General features: G+C 42.2%; 1 protein-coding gene across 1 annotated transcript in view; it reads left to right on the top strand.

Moving 5' to 3' along the window:
• The window catches only part of dac (dachshund family transcription factor), a 648,885-nt gene that overhangs the window by 582,814 nt on the left and 41,230 nt on the right, over positions 1–24,841 (top strand). Inside the window, exons 9-10 of the mRNA XM_071598986.1 lie at positions 15,250–15,390; positions 22,469–22,618. Of these exons, the coding sequence (XP_071455087.1) occupies positions 15,250–15,390; positions 22,469–22,618 (291 nt within the window). The remainder of the gene's footprint in view (positions 1–15,249; positions 15,391–22,468; positions 22,619–24,841) is intronic.

Here is a 24,841-nt window from a genome sequence, read left to right as displayed (position 1 = left end):
CCCTATGAAGCGAGAGGATTGCCTAGGGCTAGAATGAGGCGGCAAGAGGAGAGTGCAAAGAGGAAGGTGAGAGAATAAGCGATAATTAAGAAAAGGGGAGAGAAATGGCGTGTGCGTGAGGAGGATTGGGGGACGGGCGGGGAGAAGAAGGGGTAGAGACACATGGGGGAAGGAGAGGAGTGAAAGGGGGAGGGGGGTTGGGTGTTCGTGGAGTAGGGTGGTTCGCTCCGAGGAATAATGATGGCTGAAGAAGAAAGGGCAGAGAGTGAGCGGGGCGAGTGAGTGGTGGGAGGCTTTTTAAATGGGCTCTCTCGAGGAAGGAATGGTAGAATGGCGTTTGTCTGCGTGTGTGTGTGTGTGTGTTAGAATCTCACCGGGTTGGCTTACGGACACTCTTGACTTCCCCTATCTCATCCCGCCCCTCACCCCCTTTCCCCCCCTCCATTCCCTCCCCATTTTTACATTCCTTTTTTTCTCCAACCCCCTGCAACTCGCTCCACCCTCCACCCACCTCTTTCTATCCCACTCCCACTATTCTCTACGACGCGCTCTCTGTCGACTTTCTTTTTTCTCTCCCCTTTCTCTTCTTTTTGCTCCCTTTTCCCTCGCTGGCTGTGCTGTGCGTTGTCCACGCCCTCTTCACCTATGCCCTGCCCCCACCCTATTCCCTCCCACCCCTTCCCGCCCGTTTTACCCTTCTTTCTCTCCCCCCTCCCCCCAAATTTTCCCTTTAACCTCCATGTCTCCCATTGCATCTCCTGAATCTGAAAGGACTAGCCCGATCATTACTTCCCTTCTTACAGTCCTCATTTCTCCTTATGCTGTTCCTCATCTCTCATTCATTCCTACTTGCGATATGGCTTTCATTTCGTGTCTTTCTTGCCGCAATATATTATTGCGTCCCCGTTGCTCGAGACGTGATGTGGGTGGACGTTAGGGTCCTTGTTGCTTTCATAACATGTGTTTCCAGAATTTCGTTTGCTTATAAAATGGGTTTTCCCGTGGGTAAAACATGATACGAAAATATCTCCACGGTCGATCGCTAATGCTTCGTTCGCTTTCAGCGTGAAAAAGCAATTTTGGAGATAGATTGTTTGACGATTTCTTGAAAACGTGAATGAGAGACTTCGCTCGTCCTCAAGTGGTCGCCAAGAGAAAGAGAACGGATTTTTCACAGCGGTGAGCTCCTATCCGCTGATCTTACGTGTCGAATGGCAATGAGAATGGAAACACCAGAAATTAAATTTAAAGATAAGGCTTTTATATGGCTTTTGAGTTATCTTGAAATCCAACTACACTGAAATTACAAAACCATCCGGTCGGAAATCACTCTTCAGTGTTTAGAAATATCATAGCCGACAGAAAAATGTTAGGTTTACTCTTTGGGGGAGTTACGTTACGTTCAGTATGCAATTGTGTGTGTTGAAATGGAATCGCATTTTTAAAACTCATATGTATAACATTCTATCCTTCCTTGGAACCTCAATTTTTGACTCGCATTAAATTAAGTTTCCAATCGACTACATAAGTGCCGTGAAATGCTATGGATCGAGTCTCATTTTGCCGCCGGTAATTGGTTCTGGCGTCAGAAAGCTAAGAGTCATACGAGAGGAGGGAGGAGAAAGGGAAGGACTACGTATATTCAGTGGATATCAAACCATCAAGACGTCTACAGTGGAAGACGAATGCCCTCGACGGACGCTCCATCCCCAGAAATTATAAATAATTTCGTCACGAATATAATTAGGTCTCGAGTTGGAGTCATTTCTGGAATAAAAATTCCTTGTTTTGGATAACAAATTCAATCCACGTCCATCAAGATTCCACGATCTTCTACTCCTCCTCCTCTCATGCCTCTCCCGTCCCCACCCTTTTCCACTGCTTCCCATCCTTTCGACGACCAACCCGGTTTCCGGGAGACGTTAATTATAGGCCTCACTCATTGTCTTCCTTTTCGGACCGCAGAGGATAAGGTTTTTACCGGGACACAAACCGTGACTCCATTTTCTTCTTCTTGGGTTCCCCAAGTTTCCTTCGGAACCGTTGCCATGAGGGTCCTATACGTGAGACTCGTCTTTGTGGGCGCGATAGACGTCGGCCATTATACTTGGGAAACCATTGGCTATTGTTAGGATAGGATAAATGGACAGAGTTTATATATAAATATAAATATTTTGTTGTGGAAGCAGGGAAGGGGAGGGAGGGATATGTCCACGAAAGAGCATGAAGAATCTTTTTTCGACAAATGGAATAAGACGTACAAGAAAGGGGCCCAGGGAGCGAATGTAGACGAGTTGGCCCCTCTCTCCTCTCCAAGGGAGAGGTGGGGCCAATTCCTTGTCCCTCCTTTCTCTCTTTTTCATCTCCCGGCCCATCCACCATTCCTCCACGCCTTAACGCCCTCGTAGTATCCGCATATTAATGAACGCACGGTCCCTTATAAACGGCCATAGGCATCACGAATTAAAAATATCCCAAGGCAACCGCGGTCCAATCCTCTTCCTTCGACGACTACCTCGGAGGTTGATACCCACCTATCTTTCCTCCCCTGCGAGATAAATGATTATTCCTTACTTCTTCTCGCTTCTCTTTTTTTACTCCTCTTCTTTATTCGTTTCTCCCCTCATCGCGAACCCACCCGGGGCCCCTCTCCCCTTGCCCATCTTTGGTTTGGATCACTCTCCCAAACCACGTCCCACGTGAAACCATTGTCCTCCTCCACCTCTCCCCATCGCAACCTCGTGTGCCGCCTCGCTCGCACTCCTCCCTCAATCTACCTCCTCCAAAGACCTTTCCTACCCCTCCCTATCCCATCCAGGGGCACCTTGACTTCCCTCTACTTTTTATTCGGTCTCTGCGGAATGGTTTTTAACGAAGTGGTATCCTCAGTGTCGAGGATTCGGGGCGAAGGAGTCCGGTCGAAGGTAGGGGGAGAGTGGGTGGGGTTCGGGACTGTAAGGCAAAGAGGGTGGCGATGAGGAGGGAAGGAGTGTGAGTCGGGGATGGGAGAGGGCGAGGATTTGGAAGATTGCCGTCTCAAAGATAGTTGATTGCGTCGCACACTTGATTACAGAGTCGGGAAGCGGTCCTGAGAAGTTGATGTCGATGGACGGAGGGATGGATGGATTGATGGCTTCACCGGTGCCTCCGAATATTTTCTAGCACCCCTTCCCCTCCCTCGCGTCCCTTGCTTTCAGTCCTTCCACCCAACCCAGACCCCACACCCCTCCCATCCCCCCTCCCCCCCGTTGGCCATCGCCTCTCCAACCTTCATTTCTTCTCTGCCAGTCTTCATCTTCGTTTCCCCATCCTGGGGCTTCTCTTTACCACCGGTGTCATTAGTAGGGCGTTATGAGTCCCTAAAAACACGCGCATGTGAGCATAGTGTAAAAGCAACACCGAATGGGTTAACATCTACTATATGTTATTGGATCTGACCTACCCGAACGCAGTTCAAACCGTTTACAAATATTATTGAAAAGCCTCCGTCAGGTAGTTCTTCCAATAAAGATTACCCGCATACTATATATTAAAGCCAACTTTTCAATGAATCATGAAGAGGTGGAATATTTTCTTTGCTTTACCGTAGAAATATTGTCAAATAGAATAGAATTTAAGGCGTCCGTGTCAAGCTTTAGTGATCCCTTGAAATTGACAAAGATTTTCAAAATTCCTACCATTATCATATTCTGAAAAACATTTCAGTCCGTGGCAAAGATAAATGGAATTTATTTTTATGGGATAGAGCCGACACAAGGATTTACCTTAATGTCATTACTTTTGGCTTTGTTTAGAACAATTCTATCCAGCAATGTCTTTCAAGTAATGTTTAGCACTCGCGGTAGGTAGGCCAGTGTTGCCCGCGCTGGCATCCATTATATCTCCCTTGATTATGTCCCTTTCCCTTTCATCTTTTTTTCCGGTGCCTGTATTTTGCCTGGGTGTTTTCGGAGGGAGCCATTTATTTCCGCAATACCTTATGAGCATACCATTTTTAATTCCATTTGCAGTAGGGCTTTGAGCAAAGATGCCGCGGGCGGCGTATTTTTAATTAAAAATCTTGTCAAAGCTTGAAATCATTTGGACTTGATCTTATCACGTTTCAGGTCGCCATTAAAGCAGGTTTGGAAGGAGAAATTAATAGTTTAAAAATGTATTTGAATGGCCATCGGATAAATTAGAACTCATTTTCTAGTTAATGAAATTTGCCGACCCTGGTCGTATTAACGTGCCACGCTTCTCTGTTCTGAGTGGGTTCACTTCAATTTACTGTCAATTCTCATCGTTTATCCATTCCAAAGCCTTCGTTGTTGTTACTCCATTTTTTGTTGTTACTAAACTTCTTCATTGCTTATTTTGTTTCCCACCACTTTTAACCTTACCATTGGTAACCTGTGTCGGTATTATCTCGCAAATTTTTCTCTACTGCAGTTTGAATTTTATATCGCATTGTCTTCGTTAAACGCATCCAATCATTCCTCCAATTAGGTCAATGTTTACCTGAAACAAGAGGCGATGAACGAAAAATGCCACCCAACAGAAACTGCTCACCCGATTCTCATGACTGTTGAAATTGTTTAGAGACGTTTTAATTGAAATAATTTGCTCCTTTTGAGGCATTAGTTTTCTCCTCTGACGGGTCTTGTCTTGAAATTTGTTGTCTCCGGCGCAACCTTTTGGAAGGTGTGTGGAATTACAAAGTCAATTATTTCATTTCATTTCAATATGGGTCTTGTCTTGTTAGTCAACGGTAAGTCTTTTCAGATTTTTTGAGGGAATCACTCTACTCTTTGAGATGAGAAGTTACAATTGCGTTCCAATGAGTCAATTTCAATGCCGGGCACTTATGACTTCGTATAGTTGAAACTATAACACCGCCTACCCTCCCTTATGCCTTAATTCACGTATTACACTTCCTTTATGGACTCTTTCTCCGACCCTCCCTTCAAACAGGGATTACTCCCAGTTTCCGTCCGTATCTATTCTCTTTTTTTCTCTGTTCCTCTTTGATCTTTCCTTTCTTCCCAGCCTCTTCACATCCTCCCCTTTCATCCATTCTGAGGCCCTTCGTCCCATCCTTCCACCGTCCATTCCCCCTACCTCCTTATTCTGCACCGTCCCAACACACCTCCAATTCGATTCTCTCTCGAAAACGATTAAAATCCCCTTACCTGACTTGTTTCCTGAATTAATCCCAGCGATTTCTTGCCGTTGCCTGCGTGCTGTCTTTTTTTTGTGCGTCCAACAGCCCTTAGCCCTCCAGTCCTCCTGTCGGACTCTTCCTCCGAGTTGATTGCTACATTGATGTTGTTTTTAATTTTATAAATTTACCGGGATAATGTTTCCCGGAATGAATTGGTAGGTATAAGAGTGTTACTGGTAGATAGAGAGAAATTAATAGCCGAATTATGATCTTTTGAGTCCCATGGTTGGAATGCGCTGCCTTCTTAGCAATCTATTTTTGGGTTTTCCTCCAAGATAGTTTTATTTGAAGTTCGAGGAATTTAACATGCGAGGTTCTTCTTGCTTGCAAAATGAATTTACTGAGAAAACTTTTAACCATTTACATTTTAAAATGTTTACCTTTTATACGTCACTATATTAATATCAATCTCTCTCAATAAATAAATATATATTTAATTATTCATTTATTTTTTATAATCTGGCGTTGTAGTTTTCAATTCTCATTGCGCTATGAATTTGAAAGTCGTAGTGTAAGGGGAAATTATTAAACCAGAAAGCATGCCAATATTCTGCGAGTGTGACAGCCTGTAGGTCGTAAAATCATAAGTATTAACGTTAAATGTACGAAACTGGGTTGAAAGAGATGCTGCATTTAATCCATCCCTACATGCTGCTAGCATTCATCCTCCTTCAGAAGAAACTTCAAATATATACATATACTCGAACACACACACACGCATACAATGATGTGTACCGTAAAATGGCTCCATTTTGGTGCGTTTGGATCCAATGCCTTTCACTACTCTCTCTCACAAGTTCGAGTCCAAAGCAACCTTAGAGGAGGAAATGTTTTTGTTTACCGTCCCCGAATCGATTGAGGTGGGTCGAACTTAATTTTCTCTCCTAACTTTTCACCACTCTTCCTTCCTTTTCTCCCTCCGTTCCCCTTGTCCATCACTTTGCCGAGGTCCCCCCCCCCCCCCCGTCCTCCCATTCCAAAAACCCCCTACTCACCCCCACCTTTCTCCCTTCCCGCAACCGACCCCCTCCCACTTATCCCACCTCCTTTCATTCGTCCGAGGGAGACTTCTCCCGGAGTAATTATTCACGGCCGTTTGATTCCTCCCCCTTTCCCCCTGCCTCCCACCCTCAACTCCCTTCCACTCCTCCTCCTCAAATCCTCCCGCCTCATTCCACACTCATATCCATGAGATATGCGAGGGCGTAATGATAGCCTTCCGTCCTCGTCTGAGTTGGGGACTTCGGCAGGAATAATTGGTCGCCGGCACCCGGCTGAGGCTTCCAAGGACGGCTTCAAACTATCCCAAAGAGCGTTTTTTTCGGGCGTCCATCCCCTTCTCCCCTTTTTACCTCAACCATCCCTCTCTCTCCCCACTCCCGTCTCACCCTCTCTCTTCCCCTCCAGCTCTCCCCAGTCATTCCTCCCCTTCGTCCTTCCGTGCTCCTCATTGAGAAACTGTCGACGCATAGACTGACTGACCTCTGTCATTGTTCTCCCGGGAAACAAGTGATCCTTTAAATATCAAAAAGGTTCCAGTGGTGATAAAGATATGGCCAATAGATACAGCGAGGAAGGCAATTGAACAAAATTTGATCAGCAATGTCATTTTCACCCAAACGGAGACTTGAATCAAGCGGTTTTGCGAACTCAGAACAAGCTCTTTGTGCGAACTCAGTTACTCCCTTCGAAAATAATGTTTTTTGTTACTTCTCATTGTTGAATCACTTACATTTTTACTAAAACATTATTCCCAGAAGTATTGGCCTAAGTAGATGCCGTAATTGGTACTTAAGATGGCATCCCAAAGTTTTCTTTTGCTTCATATTCTAGCTAGCAGTTTGAAATGTTTCCATATATGATTACATAAATATTCCAAATTGAATGTTGACAGCAAAACCAAGGATGCGATATTTTGCCACAAGGAACTTAAACAAATCAGAGCCAAAGAAATAAAGGCCCTGAAAATGAAGATGCAAGTACTGACAAATTCGCGGTGTTATATCCGGAAACGTTTATGAGAAAGTTGTTCCATGAAGAGTGATCATAATTCTTTCATTTGCATAGTTTGGAAAACAGTTTAACTTTTATGTTGCTATCTTAATGTGAAATAGGAACAGATGCACAAGATTGTTTGATTTGAATGAAGTTTCGCGTCAGCGGCAGCCGCTACCAGTCGAAAGCTGTTCTATTCGCCTACTCCTGCGTAATAAGATTAATTTTCTTGGCACCAAAATATTCATTCTTCACGTCGGAGAATAGAATCAAGTCAAATGGGACTGGGTCTGGACTGTAGGGAGAATGAGGATCGCACTTCACGCATTTTTGCAATATAATCGCGATTTCGCGGTGGGTATCGCGGGACTCACCTCACAGTTAGTATGTCTCACGTGCAATTTTTCTGTTACCAGCGCATGTATGGAACCCAATGAAATTTCCAATTCGTTTGAATGTTCTTCCACGAAATTTCACAATGACGGCAGTGGTGTAAACGTTTATTTCCGTGAGAGCATTGAATGGACCTCCGAGTTCACATTTCTTAAAAAATGATTTTCTCCCCTCTCTAAACATTTTCAGCCATCTTTTTAGCTGTATGAAAGGGAAGGACACACTCTTCATTAGCCTCTTCTAGTATATTTCATAGAGTCCTTGCAGCGTCTCGTTGAACATTTTCTGTTAACCATCGTTCCCTTCAGGCGAACAGCAAATGTTTCAACTTGGATCGGCTGCCGCTGACGCAATATTTGACTCAACGAAACCTGTAATACACTTACATGAAGAAAATAAAACTTCCACAGATTAAATAATATGATTAAAACTGTATGAATACTCTACGACAATTTTCCCACATGCGCGGAATGAAACGAAAAGAAATTGATTTAACATGATTCAGAACATTGATATTGAAAGTATTAAACACTATGGAGGAAACAAAATAAATTTATACTGAAATGATTTCGACATTTAAGGTATCAGAATAATAAGCTCAGCCTCACTGTCAGGCCTGATTGACTCATTTAAAAATGTTCATTCTCTCCAATCAGTGGTATCATAACCTTAGTCAAATGTTTTTTTTATATTTGAGATGAAATAGTTGCCCGATTAGTTATGTAATATCGAAGATTCTGAGTCCAACATTTTACCCTGTCGTTCTTCCATTTTGTACCTATGCACAAATTCGAAAAGTCTAAATGGATATATGTATTCCATTTTAAAAATACTCTTGCTACCGTAGTTGATGCTATGTGTTTTAGTTTTCTAAGATATTATTTATCTGTGTAAATACCTATCTAGGTAATTTTTAATGTTCACTAAAGGTTGGAAAATTAATTTAGCCCTATTTTTTTAAAATCGTTTTCTTTGGAAAACATACTGAGAATGGTATTCGTACTCTTAATACATTTAATTGGTGGAAATATAATCAACCTATATATTCTTTTAAAATATAATGAAATAAGCTGCGAAAATACCTCACAGTGTTTGCAAGAGGCAATATGCTTTCTCAGTGCTCAACATACCGACCGATTTAATTATTGGCATACTCATCTTTTATTGAATAATCCTCAAAGTGCTTATTTATTTCATATTACCCTCTATAATCCATGTCGAACTGAGGTTCAGCATTATAAGAAATCGCGGCCCTGTTGGGGCATACTTGTCACCACCGTCAATGCCACCCTTGGAAGGGAAGGAATATGAGGACCAGCGAGGCATTTGACTTGAGCTGACGTCTTTGCGAGATCATTTAGCGAAACAATTTTCCCTCCATCGTTTTTCTCATTGTCGTGAACGGTGAGGCGGCATAATGCCTGCCTACACAGACCCAGGGACTGCCGCAAAAGAGAGAGCTCTCTACGTGGGTGGCAAGTCTCCCGTGGGGCAGCTGCCGAGACCTTTCCGGCAGCAGCGGTGGCGGCGAGTGCCGACTCATTGCGAAGACCCTCTTCCTCGCCTCGCCCCACGGGCCTCGAACCCGGCCGCACGGAAGGCTGGTCCACACCGCGTAGACTCTCGGCACGCCATCCCATCCCCTCGGCCCCATCCACTACTGCCCCCCTTCCTCCACACACACACACACACACCACACTCCTCCTCCCCCCCCCCCCCCAGTGACCGCTCCGGCCCCACTCCGTCGACCCTCTGAGCCCCCCGTGGCGCCCAGACCTCCCCCGAGTCCGCCAACAGGAAAAGACGGAGTTCAAACAAGGGATTCTTTTTGTCGGACGTAATTCTTTTGTCCGACGTCCCCATTACTCAACAGGTATAAAGTAAATGCTATCTGGCGGTGCTCGGTAGCGACGGAGACATCAAGCGGTGGGATGGCGGCATATTATTTGTTGGTTGGAGAGTTGTTGTTTTTTTCAACTTCTGCATGCAGCTCAGGAGGAATTTGAGCTCAGAGATGGAAATTGCACTTTCGTCCATGCCACGGCAATGTAACTGACAATAGAAATATGGAAATTCCAGGGAGCGTTGTAGCTTTATCATTTTCTGATTAACGTGACAGAAAATTACAAGGATCGGCGAAGCAAAACAATCCTCTCTACCACTAGTGGTTTTTGCTATGTTGAGCGCTAAGAAAAAGGAAAGTGATGCATTATAATTTACGTAAATTATTGAAAGGATCATGATAGAATCGTGATGGTGGCACGTGGATATGTTTGATGTGAAAACAGTTAACGAATCAATCGAAATAGATGGTGACAGAAAGTTTACGCAAGCGTTAATATGAATTCTATTTCTTTACTGAATTTTCAAAGATTTTTTTTCCAAAACAATTCTCATTATATTTATTTGAAATAATGGCCCAATAATTCCAGATATAATGTATAGATCGATGACAAATAAGTGAAGTTTTAGTTTATAGAGACATGAGTTTTATAAACGTGTTATCTATAGCTATCGTTCAACTCCGTCTATTTGAATTGGCGCGTACGACGAAAGGCATTGCCGGGAGATGACGTTCTACCCACGTCCTCCCACAAAATGGCCAAATTTCATTTTTACCATATAAGCAACCAGTTTCGAAACGTCCAGGGTGACAATGCGTTGGAGCGGTCGCGACGTTCGCCGATGATTAATTCATCGCTCCTCAATCCGCAACGGACCGGATGGGGGTTTCTCATCCACTCATTCGATACCGACAACAACCGCCGCCACCCCCTCTCTCACCCTTCCCTTCCCCATCTCTTCGCGCTATACCTGCAGCGGACCTTTCGCCCGGCGGAGACTGCGATTGTTCCTGGCCTCGCCGCTTGGCGCTGCCTCCGTGCTTTGTTCCTCGCCGCTTTTGGTGATCACATCGCCCCTCTTACCCCCCCCACCCACCCTCCCACTCCATTGTCTAGCCTCCCCACACCCGCGATCCATCTCTCTCTCTCTCCATCCCCTGCAACACTCTCCCCACCCCCGAGCTCATCTTCCCTCGGAAATAATTCGCCAAGGCCGCTGCGGAGAGAGCTCTCTGAGAGTCGGGCGTTGAAATGAGCGAACATTCTGTTTGGAATTGGGCTTTCCAAGATGAAAGGGACTGGGCGATGAAAAATGTCGATTGCTGCTGCTCCCGATGACGTTCCGAACCCTACTCCCCAGCGAACCTCCTCCCTCCACCCTCCGGTTTCCGAACCGACTCCACCCTCTTTCCCAGTTCTCAACGAAAAACGCCGCCGTCACCTCTCCCACCACTCCGGCCTCGTAATCCTCATCCCCCGACTCCACCGTGCATCGCCACCGCTTCCCACACCTCACCCTCTTCGTTTGCTGCCAAAGGGTAGAGAGAGAGGGAGAGGAGGGAGGGAGCGAGTGGTCTGGATTCCTACATCAATGGCTGATCGGTGGTCTACCGGCGCAACCTTCCGAATATCGAATCGTCCACACTCTCACGTCACGCACAGGCATAGTTCCAATCGCTCCGATCCGTGAATTTGTGCAACTGAGAAAAATATGCGAGTGTAGAAAGCTATTACGAAGGTCAAAGAGAAATCTGGTCTTCGCGGTCGCAATTAGTTGAACTTCTGGATAGGCAAGCCGCAGGTGAAATCACATTCTTTTTGCTATGGTTCTACAATCAACGATAGATGGAGTACATTTTCATTTGAACCATCACAAGTGTCAAGTGTGGATTCTCTAAAAAAACGGACCTTCACGAATGTTCCATTTTTTAACAGGTAGTTGAAGTTGATTGAATTCTATTCGCCCTTTTGAGTTTTATGATTGAAATAGGTGATTTACTTTTCGATCCTGGATCATTTTGGCCGGAGTATATTACTTGTACATTATGTGAGATTTGGATTAAATAATTGATATCCACTAAGTAGCAGGTACAGGCCTAATAATCTCAATAATGAAAGGGTTAAGAAGTTGATGGCTTCACACTGGCTATCGTCTTAATTATTTGCCCGACTGAATTTAACTCCATAACTTCTATTTAACTTGTAATTATCCTTTTCTTATCACAATAGGCTTATGTATGATGTATATCGACACACTACTTATTTCTCTAAAAAGAAAACGTGAGAGATTGTATTTGTCTGCCAGCATGTAGGAGACAGCGTTTATGGTTGGAGATAAACGTCAATCAGAAATCGAACAATACATATACATTTCTCATTAAGGGCAACAAAGCGATACGTGGAATTATGTCCAGAGCATGCTCGCTTGGTCAGTCTATCGTTTGCTATACGATAGTTGAAGTGCCCACAGCGGTTATCGGAGGAGAAAGGGACTGAAACAGCGCCGCATTTCGGTAGCGCGCTCCAACCGCCTCAGTAAATCACCGCTGAAAGACGCAATGGGTGTTCCTTGTCGAGGATTACAGCCCGACGTCACGCACAGGAGACCGGTCCTCAGATGGTACCTTGGTGCACACACATACACGCACACAACTTCGCGAGAGAGCAATTCATGATGGCGGCCGAGATCGGATTCTGCGTGCCCAAGGAAACCGAGCATTTTCGCCCTAAATTTTTTTCCTTGCTCTCCCTCCGCCTGCCGTGATGTACGAGGAGCGTTGCCATAGTTTTTACTCTTTGTTGGAGGAGTAACGGCCCCTTCTATTCCCCCTTCTCATCTCCCGTGCTTCCCCCCTCATCCACTTGCTCCATCCCCATGTCTCTCTCCATTCGTCTTCCCCTCTTCTCGGCGAGAAAAAGGATATTTCAGGAGCCATAAACTCAGGTGGCGTTCGTTCCCATTTTTCCAACGAAGGGGTTGCGACCATGGGCCTCGCTTGGGGTTTTTTTTTGTTTATATCCGCAAAAACGTCGTCTTTTGAGAACCAGCAGAACAATTTTATTCCATTCTGGGCTCTCTTTTCAGACTAACCGTGAAAGATTTATGGCATTCTCACTTTAGGAAATATGTGTATTGAGGGAGAGAGGGAGGTTTACCCGCACCCTATTGGCGGAGCATGGAGGCTTAAAAATATTACTTACACTGAGTCGCGGTTTATGCAATGCAGTGTTGATTTTTCATATTATCTCGTCCCGCAGGAACCAGAAGTTTCGCAATGAGACTATGAATAAAACTAATGGAAAACCGGATTCATTTTTATATTTCCTTTTAAGAGACTCATTGAAAATCCGGGCTCTTCTAGTCTTTGTTTTCAAAATCGTGTAGACTTGAATTCACGCTATCTTCCCTCAAAATTACTAGCATAACATACCTATTATTAACTCTACCTCAATTTTTCAGTTTTAGTGAGTTCTTTTTTTTTTGTTGATATGCTTTCAAATATACGAATATAAGCGTTTATCACGGTTTTCGCGCTAGTAAAATGGCTTGCCTTTACTGCGAATCTTAATTAATTCGAAAATTCGACGCATCTTCAGGCTAACCTGGAGTAAAGCAATATTAGCGATCGTTCGAGCAGACACTGCTATGACTTGAGATCCGACTAAAAACGACCACGGCAAAACTCATTCCATCTACCCAGTGGAGAGCGGCCCACCCCCATAATTCCCTTTTTCTCATCTCATCGACCGCTTTTTGTTTCTTTATTCCCGGAGCAAATATTTACTGCGCTTCTTCGATGCGGCGAGGTGAATGGAAGGAAAGAAGGGAAATTGCGGGAAAGAGTGGGACATGATGCAAGGGGGGGGGAACTCTTTCCATTTTGAGTGAGGGAAAAAACAAATGAAAAAGTAGTAGTAGCTAGGGGGGAGGACACAATAGGCAAAACGTATTGTTCAAAATAAGCTGCAACCGAACTTAGGTTGAGTGCATACTTGATAATTTATGTTTTTGAACTTATAATTGACGAGAGAGAAGAAATGGACGAATGAGAAAGAGACAGAAGATATGAAGAATTTAGGAAAATATTTGATTTTCAGAAGACTTTCGTTTCCATAATAACTGGAAACTCTTGTAAATGAACAAACTCCAAAAGATACTCGGCATGTAATATATATGGGTGGTCTGAAAAGTTTCCGGTTCTGATAATTTCAGAAAAAATGTCTTGTATCTTTGTTAGGTCGGAAACTTTTCAGAACACCCTCGTATAATATCCTTTTGCTTACTTATTACTTTACTTGCATTTATGATACATTTATCACTTTGAAGATTATCGGTAATCTACCACTTGTTATGAAAAAAACCTATTAACTTAACATTACTTAATTCGATTATTTTCAATACCCGTTTTCCGAACAGTATTTCTAAGGGTCTCTGATAAATTCGAAAAATTGCATTTATAAAGTCGTCATGAGAGTTTATTCAACATTCTCAAGTCACAAAAAGAGCAGGTGACATATCGGCAGAGGGGGTAGGGTGTCTGCAACGCAATAAGTAGATGGATTAGCAAATATTAATATGTAGGCATGTGACTAACTGGCTGGATATGTCAATGATATCTTAAGGTTTGGCTAGAGTGGGAAGGACAGTCCAGGGAGATTATGGGTTTACGTGTAGTTGGAGAACTTGGGCGTGAAAACAAAATCCTTACACATTCATTCTCTTCCCACCAAATTCCATCCTCACTTTTTACCGACAGATAAGAGAAAAGCAGTTTGGGGATTATTCTCTTCCCGGAGGATAATGAGATGAAAGAGTGAGAATAAAGGAAAAGAGATGAGTTTAGTGGAATGAAGGGGTCGAGGACTCGGAAAAAAAAGATAATTTTTAAGAATTTTGGGTTTTTGGGTTGGAAGGGGTCGAAAAAAGGAGGGAGACCAAAATTATCGGTTCTGGCGAAACATATGAAAAACATGATTAGTAGGGGATGTAAATTGCGGAGTATTGTGAGTTGGAAAGGTCGGTTGCTGGGATTGGCTGAGGGGATTGGGTTCTTCGGTTGGATGGAGGGTTGGTCGGCGAAGTAAATGGTCTTATCGAGGTCAAGTGCTATCACCTAACCTTCTGAAAACGGTGAGGCCGAGTATTTTTGGGTGTTTTTTTTTATATGTTTCGTGGGACGTGACGAGGCGTGGGAGGGAAAATTAGACACACCTGCAGCACCTCATCGGAAGTCGAGACTTGGTCTTCTGTGGTCTCTCCATCTTCCTCCCTCAAAAAAAAACCTTCGTTTTCTCATATCCTGAAGTGGTCGAGAAACTTCATGATTTCATCCGACGGTCTTAAACTTACTCCAATGGATATTAGGATTTTTGTTCCCTGTTGGAATGCATATTCTAGAGTTCTTCCTTCATTCAAGGGTACGCATTAGGGTAACAAACTGATCTGAAGTTCATGTAAAATGTGATAGTAGATGGTCAATGAAGTAACTGGGTGACGCATGCCAACGAGATATTATGCATCTGCTTTATTATAGTTTCCGCCCACTCCCCTTTTTCTGTATCCTTATCCAATCTATTATTCCAGACAGTGAAAGTAAACCAGCTGGAGAATGCTTATTAAAACATAAATTTGAAACTTTTCATGAATTTTTGGAGCAATTCAATTCCATTAAAACTTGCAAAAATAGTACTTCGAGAAACAGGTCATAGCTCTTTCTCATTCAAGTTTAATTTCTGGCTCTTTCCCCCGCATTCAGTGGCATACTTCCTGTATATTTGAAAATCCTAATTCCTTACATTTCGACTTCATTTCAGTGCTCTACCAGAAGCGACTCAAAAAGGAGAGGAAGGCTCGCAGGAGGCTCCAGGACCAGCTGGAGCTGGAGATGAAGAGGAGGTCGCAATGCGAGGAGGCCCTCAAGACGACGTCCGCCGACACCCTTCGCATGATCAACGGTGAGTCGTCCTCGCCGGTGGCCTGCACCTCCTCCGCCTCCTCGACCACTTGCCCGACTCCCCCGCCCCCCGCCGCCGTTCCCCCAACCCTCCAACTGCCCCACCACTCACCCCAGATGGCGGCGGCCGCCCCCGCATCGGGCCTGCAACCCCCGCCCGGATGGCTGAGGGCCCCTCTCTGCAACTAAAGGGGGCGAAGGAGTGCAGTCCCCCCCTTTGGACCACTTCCTCTTGCTGCCCGGCCCCCGTGGAAGGAAGGAGAGAGAGAGAAAGGGACCGAATGAGGGAGAGGCTGGATTGCTGGAGAGGAAACAGGCAGGACGGATTCGGAAGCACAATTCTCTCTCGGCGCACCACCACCTCACTCCCTCCCTGCTTTTCCTCCTCCCCCTGCAGCCTCCCCTGACCTCCCCCCCCCACAGCGTGACAACAACTGACTGACGAACTGTGTGCTACCCCGATCTCCCTTTCTCACGGGAAAATGTGTGACGTGACGGACATGAACGTGACGTCGTGACGGGAGTATGGAGGGCAAGGTGGAAAAATTTTGCAGAGCAGACGCCTTTTCAAGCGTAAGAAGAGACTTGCATACGCATTACTTACGTGGTATCTCCACTGAACTAAAGGCCACCCATGTATCATATTTATTTATCATTCGTGTCCTCCAGGTTGAGTGAATTCGTGCATTGAACATGAAAAGTGATTTAATTTCTTGAACGCGGTATTGAAAAAAATACCGACATGTTTTCAAAAGTATTGTATTCTTTGTTTTTAGTTTTGAGTGCCATAGATATCAATATTGAACGTTTTTGAGATTGTCGAAGTGTAGTCTCTTAACAAGAAAAGTTTTTCTTCTATGAATATTTAAAACATATATATATTCCATTATATATTCGAGTGCTTTCATTTAAGTTATATGCCCTACGACTCTGATCATCTGCATTGAACAATGATTTACGGAAGGATGTGACAAATTCCTTTGAGTGGACAACTCGTTAATTAGCGCAGACAACTTCCTGGACACTTTTGAACGGTGGTTGCCAAGGTGTATTCTCGATTAACGAGTTTGAGACAGTGGTGAATTTTTGTTTGAGAAGTTTAATATATACTTTTAAAGTGAAAACTATAAATAATATATATCTATATTAATCAGTATAAATTTTATCAATCCTGTGAAATAATCTTTCAATAGATTTATCAGGTAATCAGGCAGTAACGGAATTCCTAAGGCAACCATCCATACGGTATTCCACATATTTTTAAATTGTAAAACATGTAGACTTTTGAAATCGTTAACGAGTTGCCTTTCTGATAGAAGTCAATCGCCTGTTTTACGTCATTTGTTGCTCTAGTTTAAAACATAAGTTTATCTAAATGTTCGTAGAATTGTGTATAGCTACAAAGTAGTAGGTTGCATTGTCCTGTCTTGAAAGGCGCCTCAATTGAGTAGAGATTTATCAAGGTGACCTTTTATCAGATGTTGATTTCTGTAAGTAATGATAAGTAACATTTTGTGTATAGAAGTGAAAACAAGTCATAGAAACATTCAAGGCTCCAGTTGATGAACACATGATTGAGAGTAACCATGATCTTAAGGTTTGAATGCCCAAGAATATGCGGGCTGATATTTAACCAATGTTATTTGCATCAAAGTTTGTCGTAAAGTTGAGAGTTGTGTTTACATAGAATTCTCTATAACTGTGTCAAATTGTTTTCACTTAGTGTGTAGTTTTTAAAGATCATAATGATATTGTACGGCCATTGGAGTGCGCCATTATTCAAAATAAAGTATTTTTAGCAAAGTCCTAAACGGTCTTTGTTAAAAACTAAAGCCCATCGTGTTTTTATTCTTTTCCTAAACATATTTTGATATGTAATGTTTATTAGTCCAATTGAAGTTACTTGGATTTTTTTGAATTAGATGCATGGAATTTTTCAGCATAAAAAATACGATATTGCTGCCAATGGCTTCCAGATATTAAGCAAAGAACTGCGAAAAATCGCATGACGGTGCCTCGTCTGTTCCTATACAAGTAAATCGACCGATACTTTAAAGAAGTTCAAAATTAGTCAGCTACGGAAACTCTTCCACTGAATAATTATACAGAAGTGATGAAGTGAACTTCAATGCATTGAAATTATGATTCTACTCCTGAAGTCAGTCATTCTCCTCATCACATGGTTCATTATATTTTGAAACTCTTTTAGTTCAGTTATGAAACGCATCATTACATATTGTGGATAATAAATAAGCCTAAAAGAAGAGTTGTTTATGCATATATTAAGCATAAGGATGTTAAAATATCCTTACAAATATCTATTAAAATTTTTCAGAGGACTTAAGGCTAGATATTTCATTTTTTAAATCAACACAAAATCCAGTTAGTTCATTTCCCTATTTTTAATTATAGAAGGGGTTTCACCTCAAGGAATCTCCGAATCGGAAAAAAGTCATAAGTGAGACGCTGATTAGGCTCTTTAGCTTAGTTGTTAAATCGCCCCGCCCCAGACACTTTCCAGGTTTCCTTCTTCGGGCAGCGCGTTGATATTTACCCAGTTCTGCCCGACTTCCAAAAACTCCATTGAAGCGTTCAGAGGAAGCCCGGTAAAGGAATCTTATCCACAGTCATTCCACCTCTCGGGAATTCACTCCAGGTCATAGTGCCTTGAGAGTCATGGTGCAGTCTTCCGGCAAGACGCCAACACGTTTGGATATTCTTCGAGGTTAACTCAATTGTGAAATGAACAAAGTTGTTCAGAAAATTATTATCCATGCTAAGAACACCTGCCACTCCTTTATGGCTGTCGCACTCGAAATGCGCAGTGGCACATGTCAGGGTCTGCGCGAGTCCAGTTCATAAATAGAAATACTCATAGCTTAACGTCCAAAGCTCGTATATCCATTGTAGTTATAAGCTGGACTTCTACTCCACTGCTGGTCACTGAAGAAATATCCCTAATTTTAATTTGATGAATTATATCAATATATTTAAAATGCGTATTGATTTATGTTGTCTTACCACTAAAAACTGAATTCCAATGAATAAATAGGCTCGATTAAGGTATTCAGACAATTTATATGGCATTAGAGGTCGAATGAACAAAATTGATGAAGAAGTAATGGAAATCATTGACCAATACTAAGTGGTAGATAAAACTCTGTTTCAGATATTTTGAGTGTAATTTAGACCTTTTACGTTGTTTAGGTGAGCCAAAGGGAAGGATTAAAGTAAAGAGGCTCCCAGCGTAGTAATTCCAACTATTAAAAAATTATTTCCCACAGTTAAAGAATAAATTTAAAGAAAGGCAAATATCTAAACTGAACTATGGAAAAAATATACTGACTACACTCCAGGAGTTCCTAAAGGTAGGGGTCGGGTCAGTAGTCATACATATGAACCAGAACATCACTAAATAATCACTCATAATTACCATTCAGATCCTCAAAAACAATTTTCAATTTAAAGATACTGACTTGAGGTGAGTGGTCCGCTGAATGAGGTGGTATAACAGTGTGTGAGTGAGGAATGATAGATACATTCAATGAATGCGGACATGGAAAAAGCACCACGAGCTAATAAAATTATTCTCCGAGAGTTTTTTAAAGTAATATAATCACAAATTTCGACATTTCCCACAAAATAGATGAAATAGAATTGAATGCCTCAAGCTAGTCGACAAAAGAGCTTATTTGAAGTATTTGTTCTCAAATAAATGCACGAATCAAATGCGGAACATAAAGGCACATAGCATAGGAATTCAACCAGAGAAAAAACCGTGATATATTGACCCCAACTTCCAAAAAATCGAAACTGTGTGCTCTCCAGGAACACCTTAGTATTCGTTAATCGCTGGAAGCGGCACTCAATAGACCAAGTATGCCAAAGATTCAAGTGAGCATCGAAATGTTTGATGAATTCTCGTCACAATTATCTCCGAAGTCTCTCGTTCGCCGCTTTCACCGCTCCCGTCTCAGACGCAATTCCCCGCGAGCGTATTTTGCACAGAATAAGAGATTTCCCGAAACCCTTTTCTCTCGTAGCCGTCAAAGGGAAGCAGTGCCCCTGGAAAGGACGCGTAATAATTTATCGAATCCCTTTTTCGTGGAGCATTCCTCGTCTTTCAAAAACATGCTCGCCCCCCATCCTCCTTACCCGAATCCCGGCTCACTCCTTGACGCCCGTTTTAACCCCATCTCGCGGCACCCCTTCATCAAAAATCATCTCTTGGCTTTGCTGCAGTCATTTCCCATTCCATTTCCAACCAGCCAACTTACTTCCTCCTTCAACCCCAACCCCATCCCCCCACTCGTTAAATACTCACTCACTCCCCACCCCATCCGCCCCCCTAAAGCCGTAGTAAGAACTTCAAACCCCTTTTTCTAACCCCACGCGCTCAAGGGCAACAAGGAAGAAATTAATTCTTAATGCCGTCGAAAACTCATTTCTAATCCCGACCCGATATCCTCTCCCCCACCCCCTCCTTTACCTTACTCCCTTCCACATTGATCACTGCACTGTAGCTCATCGTCTTTCGCACTATTTGTTTTCCCCAGGACACCTTATTCAAAAGGAACACCTCCCCCATCAATATCTCTGATACCTCACGAGAAACTGCCTCTCCAAAGTTAAGAGACCTATAATAATGTGGCTGTAGTACATGTGTTGGAAATGTACAACTATGAAGGTTCCGCGGTTTTAAAAATATTAATTTTCTATCAACATACTGGACTATTTTAGAAATAAATCACTTCATTTTTGGTGATGCAATGCTACGAGGTAATTTTTCAGTCCAGAAATATCCATATTGATCCAAAGTAATGTAAGCATAAGTTGAAAAGATTAGAACGGGAGGAATAAAGAATGGTAGTATGTTTACGAAAGTCTAGTACTTGTCGCAGTCGCATGAAAACCGAACACCCGCCATAACACATAGTCCTCTAGAAGCCAGCTTTTTACGTATCGATACTTCCATCGCTGTGGTAGTAGAAGTGCTTTGTGACAACTCACAGGTGCACGCGTTTGTTGAGTTATGTCCTTGTTGGTGCGCGGACTGGTTGTTGAAGCGGATGTTTGGTTTTCATTTCAGTGCCCTTCATACATATCTGAGATGCACAAGAATGTAAGCTTTTGAAACTGATTGAGGGAGAACTTTTTATGTTACGGCTTCTGTTTCCCATGTCTTCAAGCCAGAATAACATTTGGCAAGGGCATAGCCGTTTGCATACATTTTAATTCGGTAACTACTGCATGCAAACTCCTTAGAATGAAGTGAAAAATCTCGCTAAATTATGATACTGAAAAAACCCTGACATGATGTCAAAAATAGTCCAAAGCAAAAACTTACGCTTTCTAAATTCAGTTTTCTGTATTCAGTGTTCAGAACCATATAAGAATAAGTATACTCACAAAGCATCAAAATTTGAATGACTGGCGTCCTGACGCATTTATATCCTCACCTTACAAAACACTTGAGAACATCACTCATCTCCCAACACTCTTATTTGTCTCCAAGAATCACTCTTGTTTTGTATCTGGTCTGTGCCCTGGTCGATACCAAATCCGATTGCGTCTTCTTCAAGTAAAACCAAAATGTGGGAGGGTAATGGTGAGGTAGGAAGGGAGACATTGGGAGATAGGGAGAGGTAGGGAGTAGAGATAGGGCCGGGGGAAGGGTGGGAGTGGGAAGAAGGCAAGGCCAAGGAGAAAACAAATTAGCAAAACCTCGCGGTAGGATTAATTTTTAACTTCTGAGGAACTTCATTAGTTGCGAGGCCCGAGGTAATTAAAGGAAGAGTTTTTGGGGAGTGCGGAGGGAAGGGGAGGGGAGGTCGGTTGGTAGGGACACTGTTGCTACTCCGGGAGGTTGAGGGATCGTTGCGAGAAGAGGAAAAGGACAGGGGAAAGGCAAGGGAGCGGAGAAGTGGATTTGAGGAAGTAGAAGTTCCAGTCAGGGAGAGAAGGGGTTTCGGGAATGTGGCGCTTTTTCCGAAAGGGAAGAATTCGAGAGAGGGGAAGGCGGTTCCCATGTTTGAATGAAGTTTTCGGTGAAATGTCTCAAGAAACATACGATCTCAAACCCTGCCCTTCTATGCACTCTGAAACTTTGAATTCCTTCTTGTGGAAATTCATTTCTTGCAGACTTTAAAATTAAAATATTTTTGCTTCACCGTGCAGTCCATAATTTCTTATTTCCGCTCACAGATTTCGTGCTTCTGGCAAACTACCGCTTTTAAGTATGAGAAATTTATATAATCCTTAGCACTCAACGACTAAAGACAGGCTGAATGCATTCATTCGTTCCAGATGAAGTTCTCTAAAGGTGAGGAGACTGCTAATAGACTCAGGACTACATTAACTAACCACATTATTCATTCCTTGTTAAATGAAATAGTTTACATTTATTTTACATTGCGATTTGCCAATTTTCGACTGTTTATTGCGCACAGTTCTTGTGGTAGTACTCTTAATTAAATATCTTTTAGATGAATTCATTTTTGTTTCAATTTCTGTTGTTGAGCATAATAGAATGGTTTGCAGTTTTACAGAATCTTATGGGAAATAAAGTGTTATGCTTTGCTGTTACAATGATTTTTATGTATATAAAAAATGAAAAATGTTTCGAATAATGATTGAAAAGTGATTCATTCATTCAATTTGAAATTATAATGATCAGAAGGACTAAGGATAAATGTTTGATAACAATTTCAAATCATGGCAAAATGAGATGAAGTAATCATCTACATGATTATATGCATTTATACTCATGCGCTAATTGTGCTTTCTTGGATTTTTTTATGAAGAGGAACTTCAAAAGTTTAAATGCTATTTATGAGTCCTACTATGAAAAACTTATCAATCCATATTAATTGAGTAAAATGTAACGAATGGGTTCATTAAAAACGCGGTATATATTTAAAAGGTCAGTTCACCCGTGTTCAGAGGTTATTAATGCCCGAAATTCTTCACTCGGTACAATTCATGAGCGGAATTGGTCAGTAGATAACAAAAGAAGGAAACTGCATTAGCCTATTCCTAAGTGGGCAATATATTCCCTCCTCTCTTGTCGGGCGCCGCAGAAGGCGGGAGCGAGCACAGACTGTCTTCGAGCGACCAATCGGAGTCCACCTACCCGCGGCAGAGCCACGTGGACGCGGGCGAGAAGCAGTGGAACTATTCCGGCCTTGACCTGATGAGCGGCGGAGCAGCTTTCTGGCAAAATTACTCAGGTCAGTGTTCATACTATTTTTATAGCACGAATTGCTGTTAGTTCAGATGTCACCTGGAGAAAGAATCAGGAGAGGAGAGCGTGGCAGTTCCGAACGATAACTTGGGCGACGAAAGCGTTTGTGCTTTTCACAAAAAATTTAAATTCACAAATTGCTTGAAACTAGATTTCCGTTTTGAGGAGCAATATTCAAAAATTCACTAATGATTTAGGTATGTGTATTATTTCATATTTTGGTAGCGGTAAATATAATTAGTTTAATGCAACACTCGTCAGTAATTTAGTTTTTAATGTGTTTAGCTTTCAAAAACATAAAATATCAACAAAAGAACTTTCAATTGCAATGTTGATATTTTAGGAGGAGTATTCAATCAAAATTTAACATTCATTCTCCCTTAATTTATTGATTATTTCTCGCCCGGTCAAATATTACTACCCAAGTATCCACAAATACATTTAACGTTGCGTTATAAGAGATTGAAATGTATTTGTTTCCTAAATTCAAAGAAATATATAAACCTCTTTCTCCCTTACAATATAAAACATGAAGAGCCTATCAATACCTCACTGCTTTGAATAAGCGAAGTACTGCCGACAAAACGCTTCACGAACGATAATCAATAATTCCTGATTCATCAGAAGAGTATTTTAGATTTCAAACTCGGATATGGACAATATTTAATTGTTGGTGGGCATGCTACTGGTTAGGAAGGTCAATCGAGCCACTAATGGACAGCGGAAAAAAATACAATAAATTTAACATAAAATTATACCTCTCACTGACAATTTCAATACCAATTTAATAAATATGAAATTCAATTACTTGCTTATGGTGGTAGTACAGTATATACTTCTAAAACTTCGCGTTTTCTATGTTTTCACAGTATTATTAATGTATCAATCTAAAGAATCTCAGCAATAGTTGATAACCTGTTAAATGCTAGCGCAAGCATCTAAACTGTACTTAAATTGTTCTTTTTTATATTTGAAACTATGAAACTTAAGGCAGAGTACTGATTGGAGGATTCAGGTATTAATTTAAAGTAATGTCCCTGACATTCGCAAATCCAGTCATGCTGTACTTGTGGCTTTCTTGCTGCCATAACTTTATGAGAAGCCGCAAGTGAACAAAGTAGCACCATGAACGTAAGAATTTTTGCCTCAATATTTAGTTGTTGGTGAGCAGTTTCCTCACATGTGAAATCGACCCACTGCTTGCAGACCGCGGTAGGATGTGTTAAAGAAACTATGTAGCTTTGATTAGACCGGTGATAGGTGAGTAAAGTGGAAAAGTAATTGAGCGGAGTCAAATTACATTAGTAAGGCCGAGCTACGGAGCAAGCTTTTGAGGCTCATTAGGGAAAGTTCTCATAAATACATTAGGATAGCTCAAAGACGACGACATAGACTGGTCATAAATAACAACTAAAAAAAACGAGGCACTTAAGCTGAAATGGGTTTCTAAAGACAAGTTACACTCAAGAACCAACGCGTCGATATGAGAGAAATTAAGAAAGCATGGAACACAAATATATTTCAGGAAAACAATTCCGGTATTTGAATAATTACGCAGGTAAGTTCAACCAGGATAACATAAGAGAAATATACTTTCCAGGTGAAAACACTGTATTCGCCGCTATTCTCGTAGGATTCGCAATCAAAACGAAAATACAATGAAATACCCAATATTTTTTCTGCGTAGACACTGTGAGGTGTATGTTCCGTTCACAAACGACGTGGAAGGAAATCGACTCGCCAGCCCCAGTGAGTTAGAAAGCAAGAAGAAGCGGGTGCAAGATGGCAATGGATGGCGGGTAAGGCAATTGGCGTCCGAGAATATGAACCAAAAGTGCAGCGCCGGAAACGGAGACTGACGGCGGTGTGGCATTGCAATGCGAGAGGTTTCAGAGAGTCATGTCTGCTATGGAATGGAGTTTTGATAAAATTCATCGTGATTGAGGGACGGTGGAATTTGCCATCCACAACTACGCATCACATGTTTTGTAAATTTTTCAGATTGAAAACCGTTTCAATTGAGGCGATTTTGTCTGGATTTAAATATCATTTCGAGAACCTATCTCAAAGCAACTTACTCGCGAAGTCAGAAAGGAAGGGATTGGAAAGCAATGTTAAATATGTTCTGGTACGCATAATTCTTCACTGATGGCGGGCAGTGTTGTTGGAATTGGTTTTCTTTAATAGAAAACAATGTCTGGTTATTAGG

Source organism: Hetaerina americana, unplaced genomic scaffold (genome assembly GCF_022747635.1).
Source record: "Hetaerina americana unplaced genomic scaffold, ioHetAmer1.1.p SCAF_10, whole genome shotgun sequence".
Classification (NCBI taxonomy): domain Eukaryota; kingdom Metazoa; phylum Arthropoda; class Insecta; order Odonata; family Calopterygidae; genus Hetaerina; species Hetaerina americana.
The sequence above is the reverse complement of the archived record's forward strand: the minus strand, read 5'-3'. Positions and strand labels throughout refer to the sequence as shown.